A 23,863-nucleotide genomic window follows, 5' to 3' on the forward strand; every position below is an offset into this window, starting at 1 on the left:
ACGCGTGAGCATCGCATTCATGAACGTGCAGAGGACGCTTTCCTAACATACGAATATTAATTCTTCCTGCATGCGCGTGCTACGCGTACATTCGATCTGCCATGGGAACGAGGGTGCGTCATCGTCAGTTTGTGACTCAGGCAGATAGGTCCTCTTCAAAAAATTATTAAATTATCTGTGTTCAAGTGGTTAGAGTTCCTGCCTACATGTCCAGAGGTCTCGGGTTCGATTCCCGGCGCTACCAGAGTTTCTGAGAAGCAGTTGGTCTGGAATGTGGTTCACTCAGCCTCGTGAGGATAATTGAGGAGCTACTTGAATGGAAAAACAGCGCCTCCCGTCTAGAAAACCGAGATTAATTGCCGTGGGAATCCGTTGCGCTGACCACGTGACACCCTCTATCCGCAAAAGTTAGCACTAACTTCGCCGACAAGCGACTGTCGCTCGGTCGGTATAGTTCGCTTGCGGACTACTGACCACGGAGTTTGTTTTGTTTGTATATTATCACCAGGACCCGGATTTTGATGCCATGTCGTCTTTTTTCCTTGTATCCTATGCGATGCTCTTAAATATATAAATCTCGGATATGAGCTGCTGGTTACAGAAATGTAAATTTTATAGGTAATTTCTTAAGGGCATTTCTTGTTATTTTTGGCCATTTTAGGGAATTTTTCTTCATATGTTTTCTGAAATGTGAATAACATGGAAGCGAAGTGTTCTTTCTTTTCTCCTTTAGGTCATTTTTCTGGATTTTTTCGGTCATTTTACAGGTCTTTTTTTTTAATATTTAAAGGTCATCAAAATCCGGGCCCTGATTATCACCATCCTTTTGGTATTCCTACGGCGGTGGGAAATTCGAAGACCCTTAACAAGACTTTCCTTCCGCTAGGTTGCGTTCGCAAGGTGCGACATGCCACGTGGACATTACAGAAGATTTGATAAGGATGTGGCTGAAACTATATCCGTGGAGCAGGGTCTACCTTTAGAAGCTATTAGTTGTTCAGTTGGTCAAGAAATGTTACGAAACCCGAAGGTTCAATACTGTGTTTTGATGATTCTCGACGTTAGTTAGTATTCACAAATTGAAATGTACAATAATAAATTTTTATATGATGTCTAATTTCACACTTCAACAATATGTGTCTTGTTCTTCCGTCCGTTTCTATCATTGCACGTTGTTCATTATTTTTGGGAGTTAAACTTTTTGCGTAGATGACATACGGTGTAAATATTTTGTAGAATAACAAACCTTGGATAGGTTAGGGTCCATTTCCCGGAAATGCGTGTCTTTTTTTTTTTCAAGTTCTTGACAAACGAAAACGAACATCACATTGAATCTTGTATGCAAAATGGTTGCTTTTTCATGTACGATATCCCTTTCACACCCTAAATGAACAATCAGGAAACGTATTTTTCGTTGCAATGCAACACCCAGTGCTTGAACCCAGCGCTGGCAAACGAAGAGGCCTACGTTGGCAATTAGTCTTGTTAATTTATGCCACAAGAGGACGGGATACGAGGAATAGGAGGAGAAATAGAAAAACGAGGGCGATGAGTAAGATAGTAAGAAAGATTAAAAGGCCTGTTTAATGAATCCATATCAATAACAGTAGTTTTTTTATTGCTAGTGAGGTGGGACTAAGTCCCTTGTACTGCGGCCACTTCTGGCCTTTTGTTCCAGCCCCAGATGATAGGTGAGGGTGATTGTGGATCATTTGATGGAATAAAGATTGGCAGGGGAAACCGAACTACTCGGAGAAAACCTGCCCCAGCGCCACTTTGTCCACCACTTGACCAGACCCGGGATAGAACCCGGGCCACCGCGGTGGGAAGCCAGCGGCTAAACGCTTGAGCTATGGCGCGGCCAACAACAGTAGCTACTGTATAGCCTCGAATTATGTGGGAAGTAGACCACAAAGTGTGAACAGTGTGAAGCTCCTTAGGGCTGTACTCTGCCGACAAATATGGAACTCCTATAGGATGCGTCTGGTGTTAGTGGTTTGTTGTTCGGATTGAGAGTGGACGTTGCGGCAGACTTAACTGTGAGACCGGTCGTCACAGCAATTTTCCAACGGTAACAAAGAAGATTGAAAAAAATTGTTCTATCTTCCGGGATGTAACGCCGTTTAGTCCGTTGAAAATCCTGTTAAAACTTCAAAATCCTACAAGGGTGAAAAAGTATACTCACATCTGAGCATGTGAGAAAGGTCCTTTGCTATATTGCATGCCTTAATTTTGCTGGTGGTCATTTACTGTAGATGCGAATCGGTCATCGGGGAGTGGTCGCATTTCGTTACAAAATGAAATTACGTAGGATGACACAACCGGAAGTTCTAAGGGACCGGGCGCTCATCAGGCTAAGTCTCCACCGTGGTCTCTCAGCTTCCAACCGCTACCTCTGTGCTCCTTCTGCCTGGACCGCACGCCACAATCCCCACACACGACTCATCTCCTACATTCTTACAGAGTGTCCCTTCTCTGTTCATAGACCAGGTAAACCGGTCCTTTTGAGGGCCATGCTGGTTATTGGTTCGCTTGAGTGTATGTGTGTGTGTGTGTGAGAGAGAGAGAGAGCCAGTGGGTACTGGAGGTTCATTCTGTCCTACGGTCGAGCCAACGGGAACTGGCTTGTTGTCTTGCATTTCCCTATATAATCGGACGTTTCGGTAAGCCGATTGCTCTGCTTGTCGCCTGCTTTCATGCTGATTTTTTCTCGACTTATTATGCGACTCTGAATATGGAGGCGGCATATTCCTTCGAAACGTCGGCTGACTTTCAGCGGACTACACGGCGTTATATCGCGGAAGATATAAGTATTTTCAGAATTAAATTGTTTTTGTTGCATTTCGCTAAATATTCACCACACCGACGGATATTTGAAATAAATGCTGAAGATCTGAAAGAGAAATATTATCTTGTACAAGTTCTGAAGGATTGTGACGATGTTACACTTGTGATGACAGGGTTTCAGTGCTTTGTTCGTCTTGTGATATTCTGAAAGGACGCCGCGTTTCTGAAACTTGGTCTGTTTTCATCCTCAAGTGAAAGGGCGATTTAGCACCTCCCCACACCTTTTCTCTTCGTAGTGAGCGAAACCTTTGTTAAATGGTGCTTCACTCTCCTCGAAATTCGCTGTTGAATCCAGTATAACACCGCAGGCAAAGAAATGCTTCTGCAAACATACGGCAGCATTCTCTTATCTGGGCACACAAAATGTACTTGTAAATACATGACTGTGCAGTGTTCACAGGTGACACTACTAAAAGTCTGAAACGCAGGACTCTACATCACTGCGGGTTGCTGCAATCATCAGCAGAGGCGCCAACAGCACACGTACCGTAACTGTGATAAGATGGCCGCTTGTCGCCGTAGGCTCTGCTTTCGCTATCGCCAATGGTGTCCCTGGCTTAGTGAGCGTAAAATTGCTAGATTAAATATATTTTGTTTGCGAGTCTAACCCTTACCACAAGTATCTTAAATAACGGAAAAAATATGTCAGGTATAATGATTTCAGCTGTCTTCGCTCGCTCGGAAGCCGGGATCGTAGGTTCGAATCCCACTCAGGGCATGGATGTTTGTGTGCGTTTTCCTGTGTTTGTGTACAGGTAGAGGCCTTGCGACGAGCTGATCACCCGCCCAAGGAGTCCTACCGTATGTCTTAAGATCTAGAAAAACCGAAGTGAACGGAGAAGTTCATGGAGGTAGGCCTAGGCCCACTGGGGCTGTAGTGACGAGGAAAAAAAAATTATTTCAGAGAACATAAATGTATGACAGAATTGTGGTGTAACTGTTCAACAGTTGCCACAAATCCTTATACGTAAAATCGTGTGGTAAATTAGAATTACCTCATTCTAGTCTTTGTTTGAAAACAGAAAACGCTTTGTAAATTCTGATATTTCAACGCTATTGCGTAATTTCGTGTATAGATTGCTGAAATAAGTGCCACTGTAGGGTTTTTACCAGTGGTAAGGCATTGATTTCTTCAGTCGAACGAGAAGTTGGACACCATTACCATCGACTGGTAATCGTGATTGTGAGGCAGTATCGTGGAATTAAGTAATTATTTCATAGGATGGGTGAGACTGAGTCCACTTGGTGCGCTATCGCCCAGGGCGGTGGTGTTAGGTGAGGGTGGAGCAGTTGATGGAGTGCCACTTTGTCCACCACAGAGGCCCGTAGAATAAGTGAGGCAGAAGCAGAAATATTTGGCAACCTTTAAAGAAATTAAGAAATATATATATAATTCAACAGATCTCAAATTCCGAATTCGTGAATGGTAACTTCCGATATTCTCTCACAGGTTAGGTAGAGTGAAAGAGGCGAGACGTTCAGACAGTAAGGACGACACTGTGTGGAGGCGGGGTCAAATACCTCCACCCTAGCCCTGCGAGTTGTAGGAGGCGGCGAAAAGGAAACCCAGTGCCTGGGGGTATAACGGGGCCACCGTATTCCTGGGGGATAAAAATAAGGGAACCTGGCCTCCACGTTTAGGAGTCTGGAATCTGAGGCAGTAGACTCTTGCCATCAGTCCCGCGGGACTGGGACCTGAGAATGAATGCGCTGGCGAGGGCCAGCAGCAATTGTAAACGTAAGACCCATCCTCTCGTTAGGGAGGATGTTACATAAGGGCTATAACCGCAAGTGTTCAGCTGGAAAATAAAACTACTGTGTCATGAGTCTCAAGGGGCTTGAAGCCAAGACGAACTGATTGGCGTTAAACCGCCAGTCGCAAAGCAACTCTGACTCTGCTTCTAGAAATTCAGTGAAACTGTTCGCCCTCCATATCTGATTACACAACATAGGAATCGCTTTTGTTTAATTATCTCGTAAATCTTAAGACTTAAGATAAAAGTGCATTACGCATAAAATTAATGTTTAATTCTATAAATTTGTTCGGAGCATTTCTTGCTCCAGTAAATACTTAGCGATTTATGCTTAAGATGCCAATGGGAACACGTATGGCTTGATGTGAAGTGCCCTTTATTGTTATCTGGATTTATCCAGAATTGGAATTTGTTGACAGATTTTAATAACAATTTCCATTGCCAGATTTCATTGAAATCCTTTCAGCTCTTATCGGTTTGCTTTTCGCAGACATAAAAATGTGACGCTTCCGATAGATGTCTTTGTTTCAACTCATAATTACGGACGAGTCTAAAAACATGATAAAGCCTGGGCCATTAGGGATGTAAAGCTATCGCTGTAACTGGCTGTGGAGGCCCATAGGGTTGTTGGTCGTCGAGGCTCCCACATTTTCTATACAATCGGCTCTGGGATGGCGGTGAGATCAATTTTACGCCGCCGCCCGCCCTTTACACCCCCCCCCTGAAGATTCCTGGTACTCATTTCTGTTAGAGGTTGAGTCTACCCCAGGGCCATATTACGGCTGGAAGGATTAGGTCAATTGAAAAATCCAGTGACCTCATCGGCAATCGAAATGGCGACCTTCTGGCTTGTAGCATAGTGCCTCAACCAATTACGCTACCGCGCGGCAGGACCATTGGGGATAAGTAACATTTTCCCCAGTCATCTGAAAAACGAAGAATACCTCGTTGGTTGGGCCGGGTTTTTGCTAAGGAACAGTCGCCTTCAGAAAACACGTGAAGTGTTTGCCAGAACAGCATCACTCTGTTTACACACTCAGCAACAAGGTCATATGGATTTATACGTTTGCACTCCGGTGTCTGTGTAGCTATTCTCACCTCCGCCACGTGATTGTTAAAGGCAACCAAATGAAAGCGTTTGCTCTAGAGTAGCGCATGGTCTTTCCAAACGCCATACGCCGTTACCATTCATGACCACTTGTGTCAGATGCACACCTGCTGTTAAAATGGTCCCTCAACGTAACTAATTAAGCACTACGCGATGAAGACGTATGGGGGTGTGGGTGTATAGATCCACATTTTTCTTGACCTCGGCACTAACCGGAGATGAGTGATCAGCTTCACGGCCCGGCCGCTGTACCCACGGTACCCGTTGGATAGGAGCCAGGGTGGGTCCCAGAATCGGTTTGGACGACATGGAGAAGAAAGAATTCATGACCCTACGGGTACTCGATCTCCGACCTCTGGGTTGTCCAGGCCGTAACCGGTCGGTATCCCGGCTCCTACAGATCTGCTGTTGCAGAGCTAATAATACTACCCACACGGCACTGTGGATAATAAAAAATTATCTTACATTTTATTTCGTTTTGAATTCGCTCTGAAACTTTTAATGTGGAGTCTCAGTAACGAATTTAATGGAAATCGTTGCGTATGCCTACTTACTGTGATGAAACCTACGGGTAAAGAGACGTGACCGTTTATTGTATGAAGAAAGCAGTCTTCTGGGATTTGGCACCGTGTATATGTGGTGTTAACCGACGTTTCGGAGGAACATATCGCCTCCATCTTCAGGGTAGAAGAAAAAGTATAAGAAATCTGCAAGCGACAAGACCGTGAGAACGGTATTGTATGCGTTTTGCGCAGAGAGCTCGTGAAAAGATAACGTGTCCACATAAGTACCACGCTCGAGGCCGCGCCATAGCTCAAGCGGTTAGTCGCTGGCTTCCCACCGCGGCGGCCCGGGTTCGATCCCGGATCTGGTCAAGTGGGATTTCTTGTGGACAAAGTGGCGCTGGGGCAGGTCTTCTCCGAGTACTTCGGTTTCCCCTGCCAATCTTCATTCCACCAATTGCTCCACAATCACCCTCACCTATCATCTGGTGCTGGTACAATAGACCAGAAGTGGCCGCAGTACAAGGGACTTAGTCCCACCCCACTAGCAATAAAACAAAGTATCACGATTTCAAGACCTGTAAGGGGAATGGCCCCCTCGTTGGTGTCTCCACCTTATCGTGGTGAGGGGGTTTGAGTATGCCAAGGACCCTGAGAGCTATACCAGCGGTAGCGTAGCTACTGGCAGAGCCTCCCTTGCTGGACAGGTCAAAGGGTAGGCATCAGACGAAGAGAGACACCAAAAACCAACGTCGGAAGCAGCGTCATCAGCAGCGACTTGAAGCACAGAGCAAATGATGCTCAATGATGGTTCAAGTTCGTATAGCAACAGGCGTGACCAGAGTGGTTTGAACGGCTGTTGTACTGCGATGTGGAAAGCAAATGGAAAAACTACCACATTATCACTTTTCCTGGATAGTCTCTTTCCAAAAACAGAAGATCGCATTAAGTGGAGAAACTGTTTTGGAAGAGACTGTGGACCTGTCGTCTGACAGATTACTGATGATGATGATGATGAAGGGGAATGGAAACAAATCTCCAGTCATTCGTAACTTCAGTACTAGATGAAGATACGTGGTAATAGTGGCGCTCCAGCAGCATTATTCCTGTTCAGATCGCCTCAGATCTTCATTTTAATTTACGTATGTTCTTGTAAAGAAGGTATTTTTTTTTATCATAAACCCAATTTCTGTTTTTTTTTCCAAGTTGCTTAAATTTTTACGGTAATTGTAAATTATTTGGTAGGCCTATACAATGTTTGAGATCATTTGTGACCGTTAGAAGAACTACGATATGATTGAACTGGGATGACCGGTTTACTGCACTAAAGTTTCGCTGTGTAGGTGTCTTCAGTTAGGCCTGTATTGTGTGTTTTCTTTTATAACTTACAAGCATCTGACACGGTGATTTCGAGGGGGACATTTATTTCTGCAGTGCAACAAAGTCTCAGAATGGCCCCGGGCACCTGTATAATACGTAATTACGAACCTGTATATTCACCTTTCCCAAGTGTAGCGGTTTTGAATTTGTGATACCCAACCTCTAGATATTTATACGGGTGTGAAACTTGATCTTTCACTCCAAAGAAAGAACTCGGGTTACGAAAAGAGGCGACGCCATACAGCGTCGTTAGTTAAAACTTACTAATGGAAGAACGGTATGGATTTGAATTTCTGTATCTCGGAAAGAGCAGGGCAGAGGAACCTGGAGAAAACTGTACCTTGAAGGAGCTCCATAATTCATGTGAAGCCTTTCACCGTACTATTAGCTTGATTGAATTGAGAAGGGTGCGGCAGACTGCACATGCGCTGTGCATGAAGGAAATTACGGTAAATCTCAAGGGTTGACACCAGCTAGGAAATATAAGACACAGGAGGATAATATTAAATATATCTCAGAAATAGTAGGCCGATCTCGTGATGTAGTAGAATGGCGCGGTTTTATGGATAGAGTAATGAACATTCATGTGTCATTAAAGCGAGTAATTACTTGATCAGCTTAACAGCTACGATTTTCTCAAGGAGTCAGTCAGTTGTGCCAACAATTAGTGAGAAGGTAATTAAGTGTGAGAAGTTTGCTCTTCCTTAGAAACGTACATTTTATAATGCATCCGTCATCCCCCCCCCCTGGCACTACAGTACTAGTGGGCCTAGGCCTATCTCCATGAACTTCTCCGTTCACTTCGGTTTTTCTAGATCTTACACATACGGTAGGACTCCTTGGGCGGGTGATCAGCTCGTCGCAAGGCCTCTGCCTGTACACAAACACAGAAAAACGCACAGTACATGCCTTAGACCGCTCGGCTACCGTGACCGGCCATCCGTCCTTTACATCTTCGAATTTAACTTGGATACCAGGCTAACTTCGAAGACAAACTGAACAGAATGTTTCATCTGACTGATCTCCAGGCGGTTTAAAAAGGAGTAGCCAGTTCTCCTGGACACACAGGTCATGCATTGCGACATGAGAAGCAGCCTAAAGACCTGGGCTGCAGATTACAGAGAGCGACGATTGGAAATTAATATTGCCCGTGGACGGCAGAGCTATTTCGAAGTGATGACGGACCGGAAGACCAAGCGAGGAGAAATATTTACTCTAAAGATGGTTAAATACGCTTCAGTTACTTGCACTGACTGTACTTGCAGGTATAGGCTGTCAGAAGACTCTGAGTAGAGTACTCAGTGTGGTAGACATATTACGCACTAAACGGAATATGTACATGGATAATACTGGTTTATGGGATATAACGCCGTGTAGTCCGTTGACAGTCAACTGACGTTTTGGGGGAACATATTGCCTCCATCTTCAGGATCGTAGAATAAGCTGAGTAATATAACGTAAAAGCAGGTGGAATGCTGGTATCTTACTCGGCTTATTCATAGGCTCTGAAGATGGAGGCGATATTTTATTCCGAAACATCCGTTGACTTTCAACGGACTACACGGTGTTGTATCCCAGAAGATAGTACTCTTCATGGCCACTGCTGAGAGAACCTCAAATCCTACAGAATCTGTATATGGCGTCTCACGCCTTTTCCATAGTTTCACGATTTAGGTGTGTGACTGTAGACGGGGTGTGGATTGGTGAATGGATTTATTGACCACTCATATACACCACTCGGAACTACAAGTAATTACAGAGCTGTCGCTGATCCCCACACTTTACAAATCACTAACACACGCTAAGTCTTCTCAGTTTGCTTTCACTAGTCGTTTCCTGGTAAAGGATCTTAACAAGGGAGATTTTCAGTTTCTGAGCTCACGTCGTTACTGTCCGATGAATATCCCGCAACTGAACTCTCTCAGTCACCAACCAACTACTTCGCTTCATTCCACTCAACTGAACTAGTAAGAGTAAGAGTAAGAGTCAGAGTTCCTTTACGACTGACGGTTTACCGCCAGTCGGTTCTTCTTGGCGCCAAGCCCCTTCAGACTCACGACCAGTAATTTTATTTTCCAACTGAACACTTGCGGTTATAGCCCTTATGTAACAACCTCCCTAACGAGATGATGGGTCTGTCGTGCTGCTGGTCTTCGCCAGCGCAGTTATTCTCAGGTCCGAGTCCCGCTGGACTCATGACCACATTTTACTGTCTCAGATTCGAGACTCCCCCAACCGGGAGGGCGAGGTCCCCGTATTTATAATCCCCCAGAACACGGTGGCCCAGTCATACCCCCGCGCACTGGGTTTCCCTTTCGTCGCCTCCTACAACTCGCAGGGCTAGGGTGGAGGTATTCGAACCCGCCTCCACACGGGTTACTCTCCTTAACTGGTCAGCTTAATTGTCTTCGAGATAACTCCTCGGCGCAGACACCATCGAAAACACTGCTCTTCTATTGTTGCGCACGTTTGTTTCCACAGGAACGTGTTCACGTAGCCTTTACTAAGAAATGGGTTGCATAACTCCGTTCTATTGTTGCGTGCGTGTTTTTTTCCATACATTGCCTAGCAACGGCCGCTGTTTACAAAGTCACCGCTTAGAAACGGGTCTATACTACACATTATTTTGCTTTATTTTGCATTAAGTCCCTGTAGTGATTTAAAACAGCAGAAACGTGTAGGCATATTATGGATCTCCAGACATGCATTTCACTCAAAATCTCGATTTATGTTCGTTCATTTAATATATATGTATGTATATGTATAGCGTTTAGGCATGTTTTCGCTCTTAGCTCGCAAGAACGCCGATTGAAGCGCCACTCGCCGGCTCCATAACGATAGCTGCTTACAGTGGATACACGCGAAGCAAATTAACTACAGAGAGGCTATGCGCGAGTGCAGCCCATCAATAGCGTTCGCATCGAGAGGCACGGAGATTAAATCACCACCTGGAAGTGATCCGTGACGTTTCCGGATACACTGCCAGATTTACCCGCGTGTTCTCGCCGCTATTTCCAAGAGAGGCAAATAAGCCAGGATATGGACCACTTGGTATTTTATATTCTGCTGAAGGAAAAATCCGACGGCTTCAAAACCAATCAAATGAAGAGTATGCGGCCAACGTAAGGAAACGAATGGATAGGACGTTGCTACGCGTTAACCCATGTGCTGAATCATATAAACGAAATATGTGAATAAATAAATTAAATGCATTGATATTTAATTGACCGCCTCCGTGGTCTAGTGGTCAGAGTTCATGGCTACAGATCCGGAGGTGCCGGGTTCTCGACGCTACAAGATTTTCTGAAAAGTAGTGTGTCTGGAACGGGGTCCACTCAGCCTCGTGAGGATAATTGAGGAGCTATTTCAAGGAAATAGCGGCTCCGGTCTAGAAACCGAGATTAACGGCCATGGGTATTGGTTGCGCTGACCACGCAACGCTCTCTATTCGCTAAATTTGGCATTAACTTCGCCGACAAGCGGCGGTCGCTCGGTCGGTTGCGGATTCAAGCCACGGACTGTTTTTTTTTTTTGTATTTAATTAATTACATCTCAGTCGGTATTGCGACTGGGCTACCGGCTGGACGACTGCGGAATTGAGGTTCTGTTTTCGTCTCCATATCGGCTAGGCCGGCTTTGAGTCGCACCCAACCTCCTATATGATGGGTACCGAGGATAACACGGCTGGGGCGTGAAGCTGACCACTCGTCTCCATCTAGTGCCGAGTTTAAGAGTGGTGGAGCTCTACCTTCATTCCCACACACGTCTTCATGGCGTGGTGCTTAATTTAAATAAGCACAATGTAAATTGAGTAACCTCTAAGATCTGTTAGAACGGCGTACATACATTACATTGGGTAGAGCCAGTATTTACGTACGGTGACTGCGCCGCGTGTGCATCAGGGAAAATGTAGAAATGTATAAAGGAACTTTTTCCTAACATGTGCTTGGCACCAGGTGCCACATTTTGCCAATTCCTGCTGTAGTATGGAATGATGTTCTATTCCATTATCGTATCTGCTTCCCAGAGGGTCGCGCATGCGCCTTGACACGCGTAGAGGATGCTGGGAACTTCTGTATTGTCATTATGTTTGAGAAGGCTCCACGAAATTGTGGGAACTTCCTTGCATACAGTAACGTAACGAGAATTCCGCGGTCCATGACGGAGAAGAATGGCGTCCCCTCTACACCCCCCCCCCACACAGACATCATTAAACAATCACCTTCCTTTTGAGGGATGTGGAGGACGAAGCTGGTACAAGCCGGTACGAAGTCCAAGAAGTGAACACACATGGATGCGGTTCCTCTCATCTGTCTCGTCTGCGGCACTACTGAGCGATTTTTTGGGGGCTTTCTGCACTGTCATTGTTGGCTGAATTTAATTGTAATTCTTACAGGTTCAGTATAATTTCTACATGGCACAAAAATCGAATTTGTACATTGCATACAAAAATAAACCCTCGTCAAGCAAATAAGGCTGGGGCCACACGAGCGCAAAAAATGCGACCGTTGTAACGAACGTACTATATGACGGACGTTGCTGAGGACATCACACAGTTACAGAATGCGGTGAGTAGTTTTTTGTCTGCAATGGAGCCAGAAGAAAGCGAAGCATTCGCCTCTCTTGTTTATTTCTACAAAGGACGTCACGAAGTTCATTACAAGGGACGCATTTTGTGCGCTCGTGTGGCCCCAGCCAAACTGGTATAGAACATGTAAGAAACCTCTACATTGAGATCCAGTGACCTAGTTTTTATGTAACGTCTGTGCTGCGATCAGATTTTCAACAACAGATTTGTGTTAGCAATGAATGGACACCAAGACTGACAAAGGCGTGCAAAATTATCAAGAAAGGTTTACGGAACAGATATGTACTCCATATGGAGTACACTCTTGTCAGTTCATTCTGATGTCACCCGATCGCGGGTTGGAATCTGTCTACTTGAAGTTTCTCGCAGTATTCCTCAGTATTGTTATTTATAGAGCCGTTACTGGGGAACGCGCTTCGCAAACAGAACATGTTCCCACGGAAACGATTTGAGCAACGATTGAAGACCTGTGTTTCCTGTTGGTCCGTGTTGAGGTGTTATAAGCAGGACGAACTGAAGACTGAGTTCAGTCGTGGTATAGGTGCCACACGGTAAGGACAGAAGCGGTGAGTGTTAACACCCGTCACCAGGAAGCGACTTGGGAAGGCTGAGAAGACAGTCATATTTAGTGAGAGTTATAATTGCTTGTATTTAGGATCCATACGTGGTCAGTAAATACAATTATTCAAAACCCCGTCGAGAGTCACGCAAAATCATGACAACATAAAATGATGACGCATATATTCCTAGCCAAAGTATGTAAAAAGTAGCATACAAATCGGAAATTGCTCTCGACCTTTCGTTTTCGTCAAATTTTTATTATTTTGCGAGGGAAGATCTATGGCATAATGTTATTCACATGTGCATTGCTTTGGCCCATTAATAGATTTTGAATCAGTGGACAGATTATAATGATACTTACTAATTTGTTTAATTCGCTTAGTGGAAGGGTGGAGTCCAACTGGGTCCACTCGGCACGGCGGCCACTGATTGGCCTATTGTAGCCTGCCCCGGGTGATTATGATGATGGAGAATTCGGTGGAATGAAGATTGGCAGGGGAAACCGAAGTACTCGGAGAAAACGCCCCAGCGCCACTCTGTCCACCACAAATCCCATTTGACCGAACCCGGGCCGCCGCGGTGGGAAGCCAGCGGCCATGATACTTAGTACCTGCACCATGCCATTGATGGCACCGCTCGTTCGAGGGCGCCAGTGTGACTCCAGCGCAAGCTTCAGCAGTTATTATGTACGACAGTGAGTGGTATTTGGTTTGGCGACAGATTTTTGAAAAAATATGAAATTTCTGGTAATGTACCCTGTTCTGTACAGTGTCGCCGCATGAATTATATGTTTATAGCGACAGTAAGATCTGACATGTAAAGAGATCCTAAGCATCCATATACACGTATACAAGTATGTTCTGTGTTGTTCTCTTCTTCTGTTAAGAGATACGAATATGACGGTGCAGAGGGTTGAGGTTATGCCCGATAGTATATATACATATGGCGTCATCACAGAATTATTACTATACAATATCTGCGAGCAGTAGATAGGCTTCTGAGTTCACCCAACCTAACCTATTCCTACAATGGTTCAGTGAGTAAATCGATAGGAACGTGAAGCTGATCCCTCACGTCAACATACGAGTAGTACTGAGTTCTAGAAGGGGGTACGCTGTAGCGTAGTTGGTTGATGCACTATACTACAAGCCGGAAGGTCGCGGGTTCGATTCTCGATGTCATTGGATTTTTTTCAGTTGACCTAATCCCTCCAGCCGCATTAATGCTCTGGGCTCGACTCAGCTGCTAACAGAAATGCGTGCCAGTAATCTTCCTTGGGGTAAAGGGGGGCCTGCGCGTAAGGCTGGCAGACTTACCGCCTTCTGTGATCCGATTGTCTAGAGAAAATGTGGGAGCTTCGACATCTCACAGCCCTATGGGCCTTCACGGCTTACAGGGATACGTTTACCTTACCTTACTAAGTTCTAGAATGTCTGGAACTCACTTCCATGCCGCTTGCACCACTGCTAGTACTTCTGCAAAGGAGCAGTATCACCTTAATCAGTAGACACGTCGAAGACTGTAAAGGAATATAGCTGTTAGGTAGGGATAAACACTGCAGCAAATTGCGCGTTCTTAGGCGCATACCAACAGGCCGAAAATTGGGTGACAGGGACCACCGAGAGCATAAGTTATGGCAGCTCAGCCTTGATGTGTTTTATTTTGATTTTATTATGCTTGCGGTGTATACTATCAGAAACGGTAACAAAAATCATTTTTGAAACGTCGGTAATTCATAATGACGTGTGGAACATCTGTCTGTCCATAACTGTAATACTTTATAATTTCGTTTCATAATGAAATGGTCTTTACTTGTGTTTGAAAAATTTATCTGCCGAGCTCTCCTTGAAAGGACTTTGACGAAAGTTGATAATGGGAATTATTACTAAAGTTCAAGGCAAAAAATGATACTTTTTTACTTTTGTTAATGAACGCTGTCACATTTCTTGAAGGTCTAGATAAATATAAAAACACATGTTAAAATATGTTGAGTCTGTTTATATAAAATTTATCATTTAATGTTTGTAGAATTAGGCAGTTGCTTCGTGCGTTGTTTTTACAAATTGTGTCAAATGAACGCATAATGAGGACATTATATTTGTCGGTTCGTTCGCATGTTTCAACTCCGATACTATCGAATGAATTCGGCAAAATATGACATAGATTTTCATTTCAGATACTGTCGGCCGCGCCATAGCTCAAGCGGTTAGTCGCTGGTTTCCCACCACGGCGGCCCGGGTTCGATCCCGGGTCTGGTCAAGAGGGATTTATGGTGGACAAAGCGGCTCTGGGGCGGGTTTTCTCTGAGTACTTCGGTTTCCCCTGCCAATCTTCATTCCACCAAATTCTCCATCATCATAATCACCCGGGGCAGGCTACATTAGTCCAATCAGTGGCCGCCGTGCCGAGTGGACCCAGTTGGACTCCACGCCCCACTAAGCGAATTAATTATTGTCAGCCGAATATACACTCCGCTTTATTCAACCGGACAAATCCTGTGTAACATTGATATTTATCAAAACTGAATTATCATGCAGGAAGCTGTAGGCTGACATAATATATAACGCTGATTAATATCAACAGCTTCTACATGAAGCCTCTTTCGATACCCCGAATATGGTAAAAAAAAACATAAGAATAAGACATCTGAAACTGTTCGCTGTGATTAACTTTAACAGTTGTTCCCTGTATGCAGTAACAAATGTATACCTGCAGTAAAGGACATGATACCAAACAATGTGTTTGAGCAATTCCAGTATTCCACATTTTGGAGTAGACTTACAGCCTTTCTGATGATGACAATTAAAATGTGAAGTGGACTTCACAATTGGCTGCCTCAGTTTCCTTAGTGATAATCTTATTGTCACGTGTCGGCGGTGTGATTATAGACGGGATTTGGATTGGTGAATGGTTCTGTTGGAAACTTATACACACGACTCGGAACTACAACTACTTGCAACGTACACACTTTACAAAACACTAGAGCACACGCTATGTCTTCTCAGTCTGATTCCACTAGTCGTTTCCTGGTAACGGATCTTAATAATGGAGATTCTTCAGATTCTCTGGTCACTCTGTTGCCCTCTGACAAGCACTCCACAACTCGTAATTCCACGTAATTAATAACGCCATCTCTTGCAGAACTCTGTTCAACTCATTGCTCCAACTCCCCTTGTTATGATTTCTCTGCACGGACCACATAGACAACGTTTTTCTATTGTTATGTTTGTGCCCGTTGCTACAGGAACTCTTTTACCGAGCTGCTGCCCAGAAACGGGCTACGTAGCCCCGTTTATTAAGAATCTACTACCCTATCACTGGGCCTTGTTTCGCGACCGTTACACAGCAACGGGCCTACACACTACATTATGAAACATGACGTAATTATAGTAAGAATTATAATTGAACTTTTCAACGATTTTCATTGTTACATCTTTTGCACTAAGAGTGTGAAGTGTTAGTTTGCGTTATGGGGAGGTTGCGTCCCTTTTTACATATTGTGTCCTCAAAACTACGAATGCTTTCGGACGAAATCGTGGATTTACACTGAAAATTGGCAGTTTGATTTAATTTTATTCCGTACCGGTCCGGCATAACCATAGTTCAGACCAGTCTTAATTGGAATTTTATCGTCTTCTTGAAGAATGGTTTGTCGTACATGTAGGTAATTTCGTTCACAATACTCAATGTAGATACTACTATGGGAGTCGGTCTAGAAACCCGAAATTAACAGCCGTGGGGATCCATTGCGCTGACCACGCGACACCCTCTGTCCGCCAAAGTTGGCACTAACTTCGCCAGCAAGCGATGGTCGCTCGGTCGTTATAGCTCGCTTGCGGACTAAAGCCAGGGAGTTACTATGGGAGTTAAACCGCTTTGTTCCCCTTGTCCACTGGATTGGAGGCTGGACGGACAAACTTCGTGCCATGTCTCAATATTATTAAGTTATTACAGGCAAAATGTTAGTTTATGGACAGTAAGTTATAAACCTACCTGTGCTATGTGCGTTACCAAATGTTGTCTATGATTTCTGCCACTAGGGTTGAACAAAATATACTAACACACGACAGAAATAACAAAAAATATTAGTTGCCATTAGGAGCATCAACAACACTGATTAACCTCTTTGCCTGTTCCGGTCACAGTAATTCTTAATAATTGTGCTCAATACATGCCTATCTCTCTGCAATCTCTGGAATTTTCTACTCTTTGCTTTATACTGATAGAACACTTTAGGGACACTGTTTTAAAGTTTTGTTTCCAGAACTTGTAGTCATTACCTTTGATAGTATTCAGTTATAGCATTGGTATCTATGTTGTGTCCCATTCTTGCCTAATATCTTCGTTTCATGTAAGATATAAAACGATTTATATCTGCAATAAATTGGCATCGTGGCCATAGTGGATTGCAAATTCTCAAAAAGGACATTTGGACCCTACCTCTTGTTTTAATCAGAATTCCCTCAGCTCACTTTCCTTTGCAATCAAAGATACTTAGAATGCTTCTGATATCGATTTCATACATTTTGAAGTTCAGTTGTTGTCCCTGTTATGACGATATAATAACGCATTCTAAATCAGTACAAGTCCGTTGACAGACCTCAACTTCTCGAGTTTATACAGGCAGAAGGCAAGTTCATTTTGTCGGTTACCTTACTACCTCCGAAATGGCATTAGGAAGGTCTGGGGACATTGCTGAAATGGTGGTTTGCGTGTCACAAGATAACGTAGAACTCGTTGTTTGTCCTTGGCGGGTGTTGGCTAATGTCACCACATACACTGACAGGTCTTCCTTGTTGTTGTACGCAATTTACGCTCTCCGACTAGCTTATTGCACGTACCTAATCATAGCTGCCGTCGTGGAGCGCTTCAGCGTAGAATTTTGCTTTAATTGCATGTAGCTTCAAAGGCCGACCGGTTCCGCGGTGCAAGCCTATTCATGCTCGTAACGTTAGGCAAGACACCGGACTCACATTCAAATGGTTCCAGGTTTGGTCCCCAAGCAGAACAGGACGTGAAATCTTCTGTGCATAAGCCTTAGGGCTCTGTAATGTGGAGTGTTTGGTACTGGAACTGTTTAATGATTCTTCTTCCAGTGCATGGGATATATAGCTTATGATTGTGACTGTTTTAAGTCACTATCCCTGCATTTATCTGGAGTAGCTAATGAAACTGTGAGAAACCTCAGTATATCAAATACTGGTTCATGATTTGAAACCGAGCCCCCTGTTTACGAATTCTTCGAGAGACTACAGGCCACGGAGTTTGTTTTGTTTGTTAACCATGATGGGATCAGCGATGTACTTTTGTTGTTTCCGTCATGATCGTGTATTTTTACCGTACCAGAACATGAAAAGTAATTTGGACAGAGCAACGCTGTGTTGTCACAGTTTCACAGGGTTCCCTGCCACCAGAAAATTTGGTCGGTGTAAATAAAATCCTGTGATCCAGTGCGCAGACACATCTCTTAACCTGATTCTCTTTCCCGGTATATTTTCATGCGTGACGTCAGCCGTCTCTTGACAGTTCTTACGTGGCAGTCTGCACCTTCATGCAGCCCGAACTAAAAGACTGGAAACTGGAAACCGAGAGGCCGCGAAAGTTGCGTTCATTCATCTGTTACATAAGGACGCTATCGGCTCAGACTTTACAGCATCGAATGGCAGGATGAGTGGTGAATACGAACTGGAGATGAAACGGGAGGAAACGATCTTGACCACAAAGGGGTTGTAGTCCCTACCGCGCCAGCACAGACCCGAAGGGTGTGACAAAAACCGAGAAAACCCTCAGCAGGATAGCCGGTCTTCTGGCCCGTATTTGAATCCGGGACTTTCCGAATATAAAGCTGAAGTCCTAACCATCCGACCGCTACATCCGGCTTGAAAGTGGATTTGAAGCCTGCGCTGAAGAATTGGAAGTTTTGTTTCGCTTTCCTTTTTTCGCATTTAAGAGCGACGCCTTCAGAAAAAAAAAGAGGCCGCTTCTTTGACTATCACAAGAACAAGATTTGGAAGAGTCGGAAAGCATTGTCTCATGCTTGTGTCACTTTTATCTCCACATTTTGCATGTTTAACATGTGAAACCCTGCGGATAGATCCTCAGGTATAGAATTTTTTTTCCTTGACACTACAGCCCCAGTGGGCCTAGGCCTACCTCCATGAACTTCTCCGTTCACTTCGGTTTTTCTAGATCTTACACATTCGGTAAGACTCCTTGGGCGGGTGATCAGCTCGTCGCAAGGCCTCTACCTGTAGACAAACACAGAAAAACGCACACACAAACTAAACATCTATGCCCTGAGTGAGATTCGAACCCACGATCCCTGTTCTCAAGCGAGCGAAGACAGTACATGCGTTAGACCGCTATATTATATTTAGGCATCCTGTTGTACTATACACTTTTATATGTAATAATACAAATGCAACAATTTATTTGGTTGTAGATCTTTGTCTTTTCTTCCTCTGGTGTAGAGGAAGAAATGAAAATTCTTGTCCTCACAAGGACTCGAACCCCGACTTCCTGGTCGTCCAGCCAGTAGCCAATCGCTATACCAACTGCGCTATCCCGGCGTGTCATTAAAATAAAGAACGCCTCTCTAATGAAGAGCATCGCACAGAAAGTGTTAAGCAGTCAATCAAACAGCGTCAGATCAATATGAAATGTGTATTCAAGCAGAGTGTCACCTGAAACAGATTCACCCTTAGTGTGGCTGTGTTGCAAATGCCAAATTTGCCTTTCCCCGTCTAACTTTGCGTTGTCGAGTGCGGATTGATGGATAGCTAGGAGTACTTTTGTTGTAAAAACGTGGTCTATAATTAGACTTGGTTGTCCTTGCCCAAAGACATCAGTTGGCACCTTGCTCTCTCGTCTGTACCCACGCGTCTTCCGTCCTCCATGCCAAATATAAACCGATCGCATTATTCCGCGGTCCTCGTGTTCCTCGAAACCGAAACGCAAATGCGATCCTCGTCAATTTCCCCATATTCGCAACATTGTACCAGCAACTCCAAATAAACCACGATCGGTTTTTCCAAACCCTTCAGTATCCATCATAAGACCGCCTCTGTGGTCTAGTCCATTCAGACTCGTGAGGATAATTGAGGAGTTATTTCAAGGAAATAGCGGTTCCGGTCTAGAAAACCGAAATTAACGGCCGTGTGGATTAGTTACGGTGACTTCGCGACAACCTGTATCCGCTAAAGTTGGAACTAACTTCGCCGAAAAGCGGCGGTCGCTCGGTCGGTATAGTTCGCTGGCGGGCTAAAGCCACGGAGTTTTTTTCAGAAACCATTATCACAATTCTCTTCTAAAGTATGTCAGCAGTGTAGTTGAAACGCCATCGTTAAATACACTGAGAAGCGACTTACCCCCGGATTCTTGAGAAACTGATATTCGTTCGGCTATTCCGGCAAATCCGAGAATTCGCTTTGATAGAGTGAGGAAAACTACTAAAACCGGTTCCCTGACAAGGTGTGGACTTAGAATCTCAGGAATTCCAATCCGTTGACCGCAACATTCAGCCTACATAAATGTGTGAAGATATCTGGATTCTTACGCCACTGTTTTGTGTTGCAGGCAAGGCAGCGAACAAGGAAGGTGGCCCTGAGGAAAAGAAAGAAGATGGCGAGCTGTGGTGTAACGTAGAGGCACAAGCAGCTTTTCTGGGACCCAACCTGTGGGACAAGACACTGCCTTATGATGCTGACCTCAAGGTGAGCATTCACAGTCCCCGACTTCCTAGAGCAGAGCTTCAGATGAAGCAAACTGTCTGTCTGAATTAACTCCATGGAGCTGAGCCCTTCTTGATAAACCGTCAGTTGTGCAGTTACTCAAGAACTTCGCAAAATTTCATGGAACCCGAAGGTTCATTACCCTGTTCACAAGAGCCCTCCACTGGTCCCTATATTGCCCGAAATCAATCCAATCCGTACCATCTCATACTATCTCGTTAAGATCCATTTTAATATTAATCCAGCCACATACATCTTGGTCTTCCTAGTTGTCTCTTTCCTTCTGGTTTTCCCACCAATATCCTATATGCATTAACCTTCACCCCATTTGTGTTACGTGCCCTGCCCATCTCATTCTCCTTGACTTGGTGATTCTAATTATGTCCATGATTTATTTCAACCGTCTTCCAGTGCATACACTCATCTATCTCACTCCTCTCTCTCGCACTACATGTTTCGGCACAAAAGTGCCATCTTCAGGTGCTTATTCGATTTACGTTAAACTAGTTCACTTCATGCCTTGCCGTCTTCATATTAAAATAACTAAAATATATATTTATCATATATATGATATATACGTATATGATATATATGATATACATATGCTTTCTTGAAGTCTATGAATAGCTGATGTACTGTCTCATCGTACTCCCATTTTTTCTCCAATATCTGACGAATGCGAAACTCAGATCTGCAGTTGATCTGTTATGTCGACACCCATACCGATGATCCCCAATAATTTCATCTAAATACGGACATAACCTTGAGAGAAGGAGACTGATGAAATTTTGTATTGAAGTTGATAGCAGTGATATCCGACGATAATTACTAGTCAGTTACATGACCTTTTTTCTGAATTGGTACAATAAAAATAAAATGTTACATTATTTCCAAATATGTTCTTTGTGATATGGCATCCTTTGTTTTCGTTTATGTCCATGTAGCCCTATCGCTGACATAAATCAGTTGCTACAAAATTAATCGCCCTAAATGGCATCACATGCCACAACCAGAATTTCTGCCCTTGCATTCATTAAATGTGCGGCATGTCGAATAAAGCAATTCAGATAATAATTTTTCACCTTAATTAAATACGAGAATGTGTTTCATTTTAAGTGCCACTGTTTTTACCACGAGAGCATCGACAGAGTTCTGTAGGTTACTTATGTAAAGTGAATATATTGAGCCCATACGGAAAGAAAATGAAATTTTCTTCTTGGCTGTTGCGAATGTAGATCCGAGATACGAAATGTCATCGAAATCCATGTATGTGACCCATATGGGCAGGTACTGTATGCACGCAGCGCATAAAAGCGAAAGTTGCTTTAGGGCCTGTGGTGGTCTGTCTGTGCTGTGGAGATTTCTACGTACTCGGATGTAATGAGAACAAAATTACAAACGTCATCCAAAAGAAAAGAGCTGACATTGTGGAACGTTTTGCAGAATCAGTAGTGTTCTCGGTAACATATGACCCATTAATTGCCCCTTTTTGTGAGATTAACGATGTTCATTGTGTTATAACATTTCTTATAATCGTTCAAAACATAACAAAAAGAAGTTAGGAAATTTTCAATTTTTTTTTAGGAATGTACGCATATCATAACAGGGCCATCGCGTTCGCTCCCGTTTGTTCAGGTATACCTAAAACCGTAACGCTTACGGAGAAAATTTGGTGTTAATATAATGTGTTTCATATTTCTTTGTAACTTTTATCGAAACCGTTTTCGCTTCTATGCAGTTACGCTCAAGAAGCGCATAGGAATGCAATAAGGCATCACGAAAAATATTTGATATTTCTATCTTATCTCAGTCGAAATTTGAATGTGTCAATAGATATTAGTTAAACCGACCAACAAAAATTTTCGTGAAAAAAAAAAGATCCAACCATTTTTAGTCCCGTAGTTGAACTGTGAAAAGAATTTTCTTTATTTTATTTATTATAGCCGTGGTTGAATGGGACCCGAAAACCGCGGTATACTTGCTTGATTCTTCATAGAAGTTGAGGTGTTGGGGAGGTTCTTGGTTCGACTCCTAACTTGTGAGATGGTGACAACAATAGGATTATTAAATGTAGGAACGTAATAATATGTTAAGATTATTTCTGTGAACACTACTTCCTCGCGGAATGCTTTCATTTTCATGTCGATAACTTTCGTGAAATTAGGTACGGTACGAAAACACGTGTGAAATTTCCACATGAAAAATTATGTGTGGTTTAAAAACATCAAAACAAGGACGTCACAAAAGGTATTTCAAATTATGTTTTCAAAGTAAGTGGAAACAAACTTTTTTCAGGTTGTGTGCCGGTCAATCTGCTTCTTGCGTTGACGTGTTGGTTTGCCGTTACCATTAAGGAATACACAGTTCTACAGATCAGCATTGGTGTTACAGGCTCACAGCACACATACAAATGCAGATTAGCATACAGAGAAATGAACAGAAACGCCATGACTGTCCGACTGTCTGTGTCTGTATTTCATCACCGAAACTCGTGAACGGGCGTCGATAGAATTTGATATTTATGCATATGTACCTATTCTTGTCAGGCAAGTTTGAGTTTCAGCTAAGTGTAAAAGTCTAACTGTGGTTTTCAGTAGCAACTGTGGCTGTTATTTTGAATAATGTCCATCATATTAAATTCCCTCACAACGCAACGTTTCAGAAACTGGATCTCTTTCCGAAGATTACGGTTTGACGAGCTGTAACGCCATGAAGTTCCGAGAGCCCGGCGTTTCGGAGTAACATATCACCTCCATCTTCATGGTCGATAAATAACTCAAGCAAGGAGCCAGCAGAAGCAGGTTGCTCGGCTTGCCGTTTTACACGACGTTGCAACCCAAAAGACGCTACTCGTCATAGTCACCGCCGTCCGAACCTCACATCCGACACCCACGTGACTGTTGCCTAGTTCATACGACCTTCACTTCCGCTTCGAGAGTTGTGGTTGCAATGGATCACATTTGACTTCTCTGAATTGTTACCAGCTGCAAAACTTGTAGACTTGGAGTGGAAATACGCCAGTTTGTGGCTTGTTTTATATTACAGAATCATACAGATCTGTAAATCTATATGTTCATGTAGATCATATATCATACAGGGAGCTGGGTGGCTTAATCAGTATGATCATATATCATACAGGGAGCTGGGTGGCTTAATCAGTATAACTATGAGCTGGACGGCCGGGGTTCAATTCCCGGAAGAGATTGTTCTCTGCTCCACAGCGTCCAGACCGGCCCTGGAACCCGCCCAACCTCCTATCCAATGTGTACCAGAGAATCTTTCCCCGGGATTAAAATGGCCGGGGTGTGAAGCGGACCACTCGCTTCCAACTAGTGCCGAGGTCAAGAAAATATGGATCTATACATCCACTCCACCATACGCCTTCATGGCGT

The 23,863-nt window shown here is 43.8% G+C and overlaps 1 protein-coding gene across 2 annotated transcripts in view; it reads left to right on the top strand.

The window, feature by feature from the left end:
• LOC111867896 (hepatic leukemia factor) overlaps positions 1–23,863 on the top strand; it is a 290,075-nt gene that overhangs the window by 234,190 nt on the left and 32,022 nt on the right. For both annotated transcript variants that reach the window (XM_023858110.2, XM_023858111.2), the window contains one exon: positions 20,317–20,453. In XM_023858110.2, coding sequence (XP_023713878.1) covers positions 20,317–20,453 — 137 coding nt within the window. The remainder of the gene's footprint in view (positions 1–20,316; positions 20,454–23,863) is intronic.

Source organism: Cryptotermes secundus, unplaced genomic scaffold, assembly GCF_002891405.2.
Source record: "Cryptotermes secundus unplaced genomic scaffold, Csec_1.0 scaffold111, whole genome shotgun sequence".
Classification (NCBI taxonomy): Eukaryota; Metazoa; Arthropoda; class Insecta; order Blattodea; family Kalotermitidae; genus Cryptotermes; species Cryptotermes secundus.